General features: G+C 36.3%; 1 protein-coding gene across 5 annotated transcripts in view; it reads right to left on the bottom strand.

Annotated features, from left to right (window-relative positions):
* The window catches only part of atp11a (ATPase phospholipid transporting 11A), a 61633-nt gene that overhangs the window by 28608 nt on the left and 19960 nt on the right, over nucleotides 1–13065 (bottom strand). For all 5 annotated transcript variants that reach the window (XR_009269952.1, XR_009269954.1, XM_058769298.1 and 2 more), the window contains exons 2-10: nucleotides 4814–4936; nucleotides 4202–4291; nucleotides 4017–4097; nucleotides 3815–3922; nucleotides 2372–2500; nucleotides 2037–2140; nucleotides 1777–1827; nucleotides 943–1007; nucleotides 271–352 (exon numbers count right to left, since the gene is read on the bottom strand). Coding sequence is in view for 3 of the 5 variants with exons in the window: in XM_058769298.1 (XP_058625281.1) it covers nucleotides 271–352; nucleotides 943–1007; nucleotides 1777–1827; nucleotides 2037–2140; nucleotides 2372–2500; nucleotides 3815–3922; nucleotides 4017–4097; nucleotides 4202–4291; nucleotides 4814–4936 (833 nt within the window). In the remaining 2 variants the exon portion in view is untranslated. The remainder of the gene's footprint in view (nucleotides 1–270; nucleotides 353–942; nucleotides 1008–1776; nucleotides 1828–2036; nucleotides 2141–2371; nucleotides 2501–3814; nucleotides 3923–4016; nucleotides 4098–4201; nucleotides 4292–4813; nucleotides 4937–13065) is intronic.

The following is a 13065-nucleotide window of genomic DNA, read 5'->3' as shown; positions in this document are numbered from 1 at the left end:
AAAAAGTCTATGTTATCCACACTCTGAAAGGAGATCTCTGAAAGTACACCTGCTTATTCAATATAAACATATTTGACATGCTTTCTTAATGGCTGCATCTATCTGTCTGACAGAATTGTCAGCGTGACACATGTGAGCGCAACTTGATACAAATCGTGACATCAAATACAGAAGCCAGCAATTTGTTTTACAAACAGCACACTAAAATGCATTACCCTGTACATGCTGACAGCAAGATAAACTGATCGAAAGCCTATCACCGTGTCTTACTTTTCAACAGCGGAGCGTTTCTGAGACTTGGACTGGTAGTTGAGGGCCATCTTGGTTTCCATGCCCGTGTAGATGGCCACAGCTAGAGAAACAAGAGAGGACGAAGAGCATTTTGAGATCATAATTCCCCTCTATGACCGTCTCTGTATAGCCTCTTTGATGCTAAGATAATGTAAAAGCCATTGTTACATAACTGAGCTCTTTTTGTCCTACCGTACGGTGCCATTATGTCATAATGGCTCGGCTGTAACAAAGTTAAACATTTTGAGAGCTTGCCCTGCTCTTAGAATCCTCACGTGTATAATGTGACATTCATCTCCCTCTCTCGCTCTTTCTCTCTCTCTCTCTCTCTAGCAATTAAGAACGTCTTTCTGATCTCACAAGCCTCAGTGACTCATTTAATTACAGTGGGAACGGAGTGACAGAACGACTCAATCAGCAACTCTCCTCTCTTGTTCTCCTGCCCTTCCTATTGCCTTAAAAAAAAATCACATTAGCATTGTGCCATATTATAGTGATGGATCTTAGCATCAACATCAATACAATTAGACTGAGTGCAAACAGTGGAACACACAAACTAATACATATATACCTTGAATCGACTGCAAATATAATTAATATGTATGTGCATAAATGAAATGTGCATAAATATGTAGTGTTGTTTTTTATTACCATGTATGTATTCAGTGTTTTTCAGTGTGGCTCCACGTAGCAGCAGGTTCTCAGAACCCAGAGGTCTAAAATAATCAAATAGATCAAATGCAGCATTACAAACATAACAAACAAAATTATGCTCACATCTTTTTACAGTGTGTATGTGTTGTCCTGTAAATTCATCTCTCACATTGCAGGACTATTTTAAATAAAAATGAATGTAAAAGGCGTAAAAAAATTGTGAAATGGTAAATGGAAACGGTAAATTAAAAGAAATGGTGACCAGTTAAAGCAATGAAAATATGCACTTCATATTATACATTCATATAAATTAAAACACAAAACAGTCATGTCATCAACTATCCTAATATTAATTAACTAAATGTACTAAATATGAAAATAAATATTTGTGAAGCTGCCTAAATGAACCTTGTATTCTATTCTATACATAATTATATCATATTATTCATTCTAAATACTCTATTTATTCAGATTTATTAACATATTTGCATATATGAAATTCACCAAGATAACATTATTTGCTGTATTTTATTATATGAAATGCAATATTACATATACTATTATATAATATTGAATATTTTGTATTTATTTAATTTCAATACTGTATATGTTCATATTTATTTACATCATTGTACCAAATGCAACATAGAACATTTTAAATTAAAGTTAGAGTGGATTGTAAGGAAAACTAAAGAGGAATTCTTTAGTAAGAATCAGGATTGGAAGAGAGACCTGTTCTACTGTATGAAAATGATAAAGTGTCCCTCCTGAATTCAATCTTTCACACACTGGCCCCTTAATTAAGAGTCAATTTCCTGAGTATAGATTTACCTCGCGATGGGCTCGTCTCGATCCAAATAAATATTGATGCGTCCCACAAATCTACAGCAGAAGAGGAAGAAAATACAGAAATTAATGTCTAGTCTGGGCTCTGTGTCAATGTGTGTGTGAGGATATTTGTGTGGGGTATCTGGAGTGTGTGGCATGCAGTTGTGCCAGTCCAACAGTAGTTCTATGCACAGTCAGTGTCTGTAAGAGAAAGCGAGGGTTTGTTTATGTGTTTTCTGCTGATATATGTGTGTATCACTCACTTGTACAGGTCTGGCTGGGGTTGTTCGCATTCTATCGTAGCGTGCAGTGTATCCACCTCCTCCGCTGTGTTGAATGCCTTTGTGTCCTGAACTGCATAATAGGTCTTTGTATAGAGAGGAGAGCACGAGAGAAACTAGTTGGCATTCCAAGGTCAAAAACTCTCACACATATTTCTACGGTCTCCCATCTAATAAGAATTACTGGCAGTGTGCTATAAAGAGTAGTCAAAACATTTCAGTCACAATGTACAGAATAATGTTTAGAATAAAACTCAAATGTGAAGTTTTAGGAATAATAACAGTAACGTTTGCCTTTCTATAAAATGACCAATCACCTTATGGCTGGACTCTCCATCTAAGCTGGCTGTCGTAACGAAACATGTTCCATCTTCTCTACTGGTGGAGAGCAGTATGAGGTCACACGGAAATGTCTCATTCTCCTTAACCTGGACAATATCACCCACCTAAAAGGTCAAAGAGCAAGAAAGGGTCAAATTCAACATTTACAGTAACAGTTTGAATCAAATAACAACCTGAAGACACGTGAGAATATTTTACAGTGTGCTGTACTTTTATGAGTAGGAAAAAATACTGGTGAAGAGTGTAATTTTTAGTCAATGGCAACATCATAACTAACTGCAAAAATTATGACTGACTCCAAACAGTCTCCAGCAACCATTGTTTGGACAAAACCAGCAATCCTGGACCAAACTCAACACCATTTGTTGAGCAAATGTTGATACGTGAAGACACTGAAACAAACTGCAGAAAATACACACTGTGACTTTAAGAACAGGTCATCCAGTGTTCATCATTTCTTGGTCATTTTATCGTACGAATCTCTAAATATACTTCTGGAGTGACCTAAATACTCAAGTATTATAATGTTTTCAGTATGTTCCCTGACAGAGTGCTTGTATAAAATAAGATACACTAAAGCTGTGTGACATCAATATCAACGAATCAACTATAGAAAATGAGTTGCCACTTACATAACAGCGGAATAACAATAAAAAAAATAAAATCATACTCGTGAATCTACATAAATGAAAATCCTGATCCTGGTTGTTGTTCCCGCTGGCCTGTCTGCATGTGTTGCGTAACGGATTACAGATGCTGACCGGATTATCAGTAGGAAAAGCTGTAATGGTAAGTATTCAAGCACATTCTCTCTTTATCATCACAGCTTCCAGTGTTTTTCACTGTGCTTTTCAAGTTTTATATACAGTTTTATATTCTATATTGAAAGAGAGAGAGCAATGGTTTCAAAATTAGATAACAAAGGATTCCCACTGCATTGTGGGTAATGTGGGCACACTGTCATTCTGCTTGTTGACAGGCCAACATTCTGTTTCCAAACAGCAAGCTAGCTGTGTAAGCAGAAAGCTGGTTAGTAGAGCGAAACTTTGTTGATTTATTTCTCTGAGAATTAAAAAAATAACTCATTTTCACAGCTGAAGTTTGTAATTTTTAGCATTGTTTTTTTTTTTACCTATGCCAGCTTAATTTGCATACATGGTAAGCCATTTACAAGTTGATTTCCCAAAAAATGCAAACACCATGGGACTTTCAAAACACTGCTGTTCATTTAAGCGTCCTGAGCAGCCCAATACTGGCCCAACCAATGTTATGAGCTTGTTTCACCAATGGAGTATTGGGGGAAACCTGTTTGAAAACAGTCATGTTTTTCAAATCCATGTGTTGGCGCTAACAGCACAATTCACTGATCTACATGTTGTGAGCTCCAGATGTTATACTCATTCTACGTGATTACGCACCCGTAGCTTTTGGCTCTGTTTGCGTACGACTTTGCCATGCTGGATGATGTGGACTGGACATTGGTTTATAGAGTTGTCCGCTTTGTGCCTGATCCAGTCCTCATAGCCCTGCAGAGAGTTAGAGGAGCGAAAGAGACCAATGCAGGAGTGACGTTACAATTATGACACCTATTATAGAGGGAAGTTAAGGGTCTTTTCTCACCTGTTTAATGGCTGTGACAGTGATAACAAAGAAAAGAGGCAGACCGCTGGTCGTAGGACTGGTAGGTGTGTCAATGATCAGCTACAGAGAGAGATGGTGAGAGGGGAAATATCACACATCACGCTGTCACAAAAAGGTCAGTTCATGCTAATAGGACAATTTCCATAAGCGACACCATCACAAACCTGCACTAGAAAGATGATCAGAAAATAGAAATTGGCAATTCTTCTGAACTGCTCAAAGAGATTCTTCGGTATAAAATTCCAGAAAGTGTACTGTGGAGAAAAAGCAATATATTTTTAACAAAGCAAAACAATCATTTATTATTAATCTTTATCTTACACAATTTTACGTCTCCGATTGTTTTACATTTTTTGATTTTTATCATATTTAATATATTAAACTTTTTTTTTATATAAATTGGAATACAAACAAAAATAAATGATTTTAAAAATGTGTTCATCAGCTAGTAATTCAAGTTTATTTGTATAGCGTTTTTTTACGATACAAATCGTTGCAAAGCAGCTTTATAGGAAATTAAGTCTCTATAATATATTTATATATTGTAGAAACTTAATATATTTAACTTATGGCAAAATTTGGTAATTCTGTTTATTGTCTGAGGGTTGGCATCCTCTGAGGTCCTCTGAGTAATGGTGACAACAAGACCACCTGACCATGTCCCCCTGATCATGCTTTCTGTGTTTATTTTTCTATAATGACCAGATGACTGTACATCATCCCTTGAGTATCGTTTTTTGGTTCAGATAGCTGTTTGGCCGTGGAGCACATCTGACCTTTGAGGATACGATTCTGTTGTCAGGAAATCTCTGTGGAATGTACGCTTCTGTTCCTGGTGGAGGCTCTTTATGTCCAATATAAACCGTCCTGCTGTCCACCCAGCTCTCCTCTCCTGTACACTAAAACAAAGAGACAGAGAGAGTGGATTATTCATTTATTCATAGATATTCATGCATCATCCATCCAATCTGACTGCTTCCTGTTGGAGAACACACTCCTTAATCAGTATTGACATGGTCGGCCGGCCTGACTTGAGTTCACAGGTCAGATCCACCCACTGGAGAAAACAGATGCACAAATGAGGAACCAGCTTTGAGCTACAACTATAGAGTTTTGCTCTGATGAGAAAGAGAACAGATACAGAACGTGTGGTTCCTGTCATGCTTGATTTGACTCTCAAAGGCAGGGGAACATAGTTTCATAACAAAGAACAAGAGAGAGAGATGAGTGGCTTTTAGTGTAACCCATTTTATCACCCACCTGGCAAAAATTACAAAACTGCATAATTTAAGATATTTAAGATTCATCTACATTTAATGTTACACCGAAGTTTAAAGGAACTGTTGACCAAAAATGAAATTTCAGTCATCATTTACTTATTGTAACTTACTTACAAAACTAAGCGACACCAGCGTCAGATGCAATATTTGCAGTAGTGTATTAGTGAACAAAGGAGGCAACACCAGTAATATAATGAACATTTACTTTCAAAACACAACATCTACCTCAAGCAATGCGCTGTATTTACTATGTCTCCCGGCTCCAGGTCCAACCGCAACTCACGAGACACATTCACATCAAATGTTGATTCAGCGGTAGAGTTACACTCACAAGACACTGCACTTATTCGCAATCACAAAAGTACAAACATTTCAGTCACATGCTGTTCTGACATGCGCTTATATTCAGAGCGTGTTACACCTGAAGCGTGTGTACACTCAAAGGCTGGTCAAACAGCACATGGTTGCTTAGTTATCGTCTGATTGCGCTAATACTGTCAAAACACGCAAGGTTTACATATAAACACAGTTAGTTAGCCTATGTCTGAAGTGAAAGTAAACAGTTGAGAGAGAAACAGATGCGTGCAGCTCTTAAAGGGACAGAACTAAACATGCTATCGACTGTCATTACAGGGATAGTTCACCCTAAAATTCTGTCATTATTTACTCACTGTCATGTTGTACCAAACCTGTATTAATTTTTATTCTTGTGCTGAACACAAAAGATAGTTTGAAGAATGTGGGTAGCCAAACAGTTGCTGGTCCCCACTGACTTTGATAGTATGGAAAAAAAAATATGGAAGTCACTGGGGACCAGCAACTGTTTGGTTTCCCACATTCTTCAAAATAAATAACTTTTATGTTTAACAGAAGAAAGAAACTCATTCAGCTTTAAAACAACTTGAGAGTGAGTAAATGATGACAATTTTCATTTATGGGTGAACTATTCCTTTAATGTTAATAAAATAAAATACAAAGAGAAAAATAACTCACTGCTCCTGACTGAAGAACTTTAATACAGTTGCTAAAGTTCAGCAGTTCACATCATATCTTTTTTGCACCAAATAGTATCGATAACAGTATCGATATCGAAAAAATGTAAACGATACCCATCCCTACTAAAAATTGCTAAATGGAAATAAATAAAAACTAAAAACTAAACTTAAAAAATAAATTAACCTATATTGTAATATTTAAAAAATAAATTACAAAAAATTACAAAAGCACATGACAGAATTAATAAAAAAAATTACAAAAGCACATGACAGAATTAATAAAAAATTTAACTAAAATGAAACCTGAAAACATAAAAAAACAAAAGCTATTTCTACTAATAAATATTATTTTATATTTAAATATTATAAATAACACTAAAATAACACTGTTACAAAACTGTATGACATTCTTTTTTGTCTGTGAATTGAAAATGTACAAACAACACTGGACTGTATAACAGGTCTGGAACAACTTTAGGCTGAGTAAATGACTAATTATAAAAAATTTAATTTTTATTTTTCTGGGAACTATCCCTTTAATGCATACAATAACAATATGACTGACAGAAAATAGTACAGGAGGATGCCCACTGCTACTGTCTTTTGCATTAATTTCCCGTACTACATTAAGTAAAGCAAAAAGCGGAAAACTATGTGACAATAAAACAAACAGCGTGAAATATTCATCCTAGCAGGTTTGCAGATATCTTAATTTCTCTCTTCATTTTTCGTTAGTCATACTTCACTCAACATGTGCTACTCTGAAGCAGCTGCTCTTGCTACTGCTGCTGACTTCACGCCAGCTTTAATAGGTTTGGATTATGCAAGGAAAGCTGATCTTAGATCAGGGTGAAGTGAGTCACCTAATACCGTGTGTTTTTACATTCCAGCACTACAAGTAACCTGTCTGCAACCACAGTGAGTGTCAACGACCGTGATGGCATTGGCTGCTATGTGACTCCACCTTTCCCTCTCCGTCAGGGCAGGATTAAATCCGGCCGAGCCTCTTAAGCGCTTACGTAAGATGAGAAATATGAGCTATTACCACTTCAAAGAGTGCCTGTATCCAGCACTGCATGCAACAGGACATGCATGAGGATTTCTGTCATACAAAGGACAGTGAGAACATGTTGAATGTTCTTGTGTTTGGCTTTAAGCGTTTAGGTTTTGGCAGGGATTTAAACATATATGAGGTCATGGTCAACTGTTGACAACATCAATTATACAAATTAAATCCTTTAGCATTCAGACTGACGTCATGGTCCACAGCAATGTCAAATTCTTCGCATCGCCTTGTTCATCATGGAAAATCCTAAGAGACCCACAGGAAGTCAGTCTGAAGTTTCTCTGTGTGACTCATGCATCTCGATGCCTCTGTGTATTTGTGTGTGTGTGTGTGTGTGTGTGTGTGTGTTTTTGACCTTGCAGTGTGAGCTCAGACACCATCCACCCTACCCAAATTACTCAAAATGTCTTTCAGCTCTCCTAAAATGACAACATGCATTCAAAAGAAAACAAATTCAAGGATAAATCGCACAAAACACTTTCAATAGAAAAAAACAATGCATTACATTATGCTTTCAACTGGAAAGGAAGCATTGTTAGAGAATTATGGAGGACCAAGAGCGCCACTTAAAAATAAAATGAAGAATCAATTGATTGAAATTCAAACATAAAAATGTATATAATTAAATCACTTTTAAATGGACAAATTAATTGACATATTTAAAAATGTTTTTAAATCATTTTTAAATGTGTAAATAAAAAAATTTTAAACTTGATTTAATTCATGTTTTAAAACATGGATTAATAAAATAATAAAACGTACATTAATTAATCATTTTAAATGCACTTTTTAAAATCGCTTTTCAAGTCTTGCAGACTCTACTAATGAGCTGATGAGTTGAATCAGGTGTGTTAAATGAGGAAGACATACAAAATATGCTGTGGTTGGGGGTCCCCAGGACAGGTTTGAGAACCACTGTTTTAGGATATACCTGGCTGGTCAGAGAGAAAATTCCACTATAAACTAGGGCTGTGCAACGATTTCGGCCTCCAACGATTATGAAAATACAATAATCGAGATAAAACGATTACTGCGTCCCTTTCCAGCGTTGCTCTTTTGTTCCTCCATAAAAGCCCAATTTCATGTGCAAATCAGTAAAATCATGTAATGTGACTTTTGCAAAATGGGACTTATAATATACTTATAGAAGTATATTAGATTATTTCGTGTTTTTAAAAGCGTGAAAGAGAACTCGAGCTTCCTCAGGAGGATTTCTGTTATGCACTCAGAGACAGAACACAACACGGACATGTGAAGTCAACTTTTAGCTCAAGGTGCGCGCCTAAATGGTCAAATACACGCAAAATGTGTAAAAATGCGGCGCTTAGTGATCATTCATGTAAACCTTCGTCGGTCATGTAATAAATGAACGTAAAGAGTTGAGAATGAAAATACACGTGTAACAGTAAATTGGATTCGTACGGCTCTTAAAGTGAAAGCGGACTATATTCCTGCGGCCGACTGTGTGCTTAATATTAATCAAACAACAAAAGACAAATTCAAAAATCACACACTGCTCTTGAGTGAAGGACTTTTGTAGCTTTAATAAGAAACAAAGAAAGTTTAATTCTTTTTGCCATAATCGAGCAGCCCTACTATAAACAGGCTTAAACTATATAAAGAATTCTTCTGATTTCCTCTCACTCTGTGTTTTCTCTGTGTTGTAGAGGTGGATTTAAGCAGACGGCACTGAGCAGCTGGTCAAAGGCTCAGTGAACCCTGAGCCCCATAATCACACCTAATCCACTGCCCTAACACACACACACACACACACACACACAACAAACAGACCAACACACACAATGAATGAGCCTGTGTGTTCTTCCAGGCACCTGATGGGTCTGGGATGACCTATATAAACCCAACATCCACCAAACTAGCTAGCTAGCAGGCTAACTCTAGCTAGCTAACATGGAAAACAAACAGTTTAATCATGGATGAATTGTGGTATATTTACTGTTAAAGGAACAGTTTACCCTTTATCTAGTGCTCAATTGCCCTTATGTTGTTCTAAACTTACATGCTGGTATTTCTCTTTTTCATTAAACACAAAAGAAGAAATTTCACGCTTCTATTACATAGAACAAATAACAGCATGTAAGTTCAGAATTACTTGCCCTCATGTCAATGATGGCAAATGTTATTTTGGGGTGAACTATTCGCTTGAACTAAGATGGCCTGTTCTGAATAATAAGAGAAATCAGAACAAAATCACTGCTTAAGCTCCCATGAAAACCAAGTACACAAGCTCATAACTGAGAAGCAAACAGTCACACAGGAATGAGAGGTGGCAGTAGTCTGGTCACTAGTCAAAGGGATTATATCATGCTCGACTCGTGCCTGAGCTCCCGAGGAACAGCTCAAGTTACCCTACCACACACACACACAAACACAAACACACCATAGCCAACTGTCCGTGCAAACAACGGCTGAAATTCCTCCAGCCGCTGCTGATCAGTGCTGATGCAGGAACAGCTATCCCCACCTATGAAAACAAATATATTTTGATGACATACTTCAGGATATACAGTAAGTGGCAAACACTGATCCTAGATCAGAACTTTCCACGACAACCACAGGCCATACAGACTGAAATCTAATGCTCTCCGTGACGACATTTTCCAGTTGTGACCTTACTAGCTAATGACAGTTTGATATTTTGCGAACAAACCAAAAACAGCAGGCAGTATATGGAGGTAGGAAGGCACATCCAAATATGTGGAGGTAAGAAGGCATATCCAAACCAGGCTACATTCAGCCTTCATTTTCCATGATATCCTACAGTCCTGCGTTTTAAATGATGTAATAAATGAGCATTTATTTTATTTTAACTTCAGATTTCACTTCTACTCAGAAATAAGCATTGAAGATAATAAATATAGAATCATTCTAGATCATCAAATCCTTATATATTGAAAGTCTAAGACTAATACTAATTTTTTTAAATATTGTTTTATATGTATTTATATATAATTTTTATTATTATTTAAATTGCAAAGTATTGTGCTGTCTATAATTTAAGCTGATTTAAAAAAATATACATATATTAATTATTTCATTACTTTTATATTATTTATTTTTCTTTGCATATATAAACATAAGTATGTCAGAGTGAGTTAATTAGTATAAGCCAATTCAGGTAAACATGTACTGTAGTGTCAATTGCACTTTTACTTTTCTCCAAATTCTCATACAATAATACGAAAAATTACTGTAATGCAAAATAAAGATTATTTAATTAATAATGGTGTACATCACATTATATGCCTTTCACTTATTTAAAAACATTTTATTATTTAAAGAATTTGCACATTCAAAAAAAATGCCAGAGTGAGTTTATCATCACAATAAGATCCAAGTAGTTAATGTGAGTTTGTGAGTATGTGTAAGATAAAGGCAAAAATAACTGTTTTTTTGGAAAATGTGAACTATGACTACAACCACTACTTTTATAACTACTAAACTGATCTCAACACACACACTCTCAAAGTGCTTCAGGGCATCACTGAAGTTACATGGCTAAAAATAGCACTGCATGATTCCTGTAACTTAATGCAGTGCTGCCTGACAGACTGTCGTATGTGAAACGCGATACAAACAATTAAATAGACGACAGGAACTCATTTCAGATCAAAACACTGACGTCTCACAAACTGACTTAGGAAATGATTTTTGTGGCAAAATGTACCTATAAACAAGTTAAGTAGTTATAATCGAATAAAGGCATATTCAGTGATAACTCAAGCTGTTATCAGCTTACATGTAGGTCAGCTTTTAATGACTCCCGTTTAAAAGTGTGACAGTATGGTCACATGCCTGAGAGGAGGAAGATGTGGAGATAAGAAGAGAAATGCAGAAACGGAGAAGGGCTTGACCACTTATTTTCAGAATAATACATCTTATTTTAATTCAATATCATCAAGACCAATCTATTGTAACTGAAAAGTGAAGTGGAGCTGAATCTGAATCAGGCAGGTGTCTGTTCACACCTCTCTGATCTGGATTTGGATTGTTTGAGCTCATTATTCACCCTCGTTCTCTTGATCTCTCCGTACCAGCGTTTCCATGACCCATGCTCAACCTGGGTAATGAGTGAAAGCAGTAAACCCTGGCCTACTGCCCAAGTATCTCTGTCTGTCCTATTGTTTGGTCACATGGGTGTCGGCTTCCCATCCAAAATTCCTGTTGTTTCAGTACAACTCACGAGGAAAAAAAAAAAACTGAAGAAACAAAAGGAGAACTGAGAAGGGGGGGGGGGATTCCTCCCCTGAGCAAAAATAAACAATTGCTGATTACAAGAAGGAAATGTATTATCAACAGAGGAAAAACATAAGTGTTTAAGGACGTTTTAATTTTTCAGAGATAATTGGAGCCTTGAGGGTTTTAAAAGGACAAACATTCACTGACTTTCTCCTCTAAACAAAGTGGGACAACATTTGTTTGCATTTCAAATAATCTGTGGGAGGACTCTTAATTTTGCCTCCTCCTCTCTCCCTCTTCCTTTCTTACTCATTCTACATGAAGGCAACCTGTTGTCCTAACCGAATGCCAGAAATAAACACCCACACACATATTGTGCCTGGTAGCCCTTTCACTACACCCTACACACACACACACACACACACACACACTCAGCAACTTTCTATCACATACACACACACAAGTACACAATCTCACACATCCGCTCCACAGGGGAAAACATGCCCTTTCAGGAAAATAACAGCATAAAGACCTTTTCATGGATGTAACTGGCTGGTAAGAAAAAAGAAAACAGGTTTAACTTAGAGTGGTAAATGACTATAATTGCATGTTTAATGCTGTGCTGACTTTGAACTCAAAAGCTTTTCAATGCAAACCTGACAAGATCATCAGAACCAACAAATATCAAATAATATGCAAAGCCAGGTTAGCCTCGCAGACACAGACTTTTGAAAACCCAGTCAATTTTGCATCTTATTTGATTTACACACAATTTTAAAGGGATAGTTCACCCAAAAATAAAGATTCTGTCATATTAATCCACACTTGTATGACTTTTCTTTCTTTAGTGGAATATAACAAAGACACTACCATTCTTAACATTTGGGGTCGCTTATGAAAAAATCCCTTATGCTCATCATAGCTGCATTTTTTGATCAAAAATATAGCAAAAACTGAAAAATGTGAAATACTATTACAAATGAATATAACTGTTTTCTATTTATGAATATATTTTAAAATGCAATTTATTCCTGTGATGCAAAGCTGAATTTTTAGCAGCCATTACTCCAGTCTTCAGTGTCACATGACCCTTCAAACTGCCCACTTAAACAAGATGATGACGTCTAAACAGCCTATAAAGGTTTTTTATTGTCATTTTATTGTTTGGCTTATGTGACATTAGGGGCGTGTAAATCTGAAATCGATACCTACTATAACAGACTTGCGTGACAAAGAAGTAGCTCATTCAAAATAGACTGAATTGTCCTCACAGTAAACACAATTTTTGCACAGTATACAATATATACTGGTATGTGAATGATTCATGGGCGGTCCATCTGGAGCCAAGAAAAATACCGAAGAAAAGAAGCAGAAATGGGACATCAGTGAGTCTGTAGCATGTCAAAAGTGTAGACCTTTGTTCTTAAAATTAATTTATAAATATTCATTCAGGATGCTTTGAGGCTCTGAGAGCAGGTGATTCAGAT

Source organism: Onychostoma macrolepis, chromosome 01 (assembly GCF_012432095.1).
Source record: "Onychostoma macrolepis isolate SWU-2019 chromosome 01, ASM1243209v1, whole genome shotgun sequence".
Lineage (NCBI taxonomy): Eukaryota > Metazoa > Chordata > Actinopteri > Cypriniformes > Cyprinidae > Onychostoma > Onychostoma macrolepis.
Note: the sequence above shows the minus strand (reverse complement) of the source record. Positions and strands in the feature narration are given on the sequence as shown.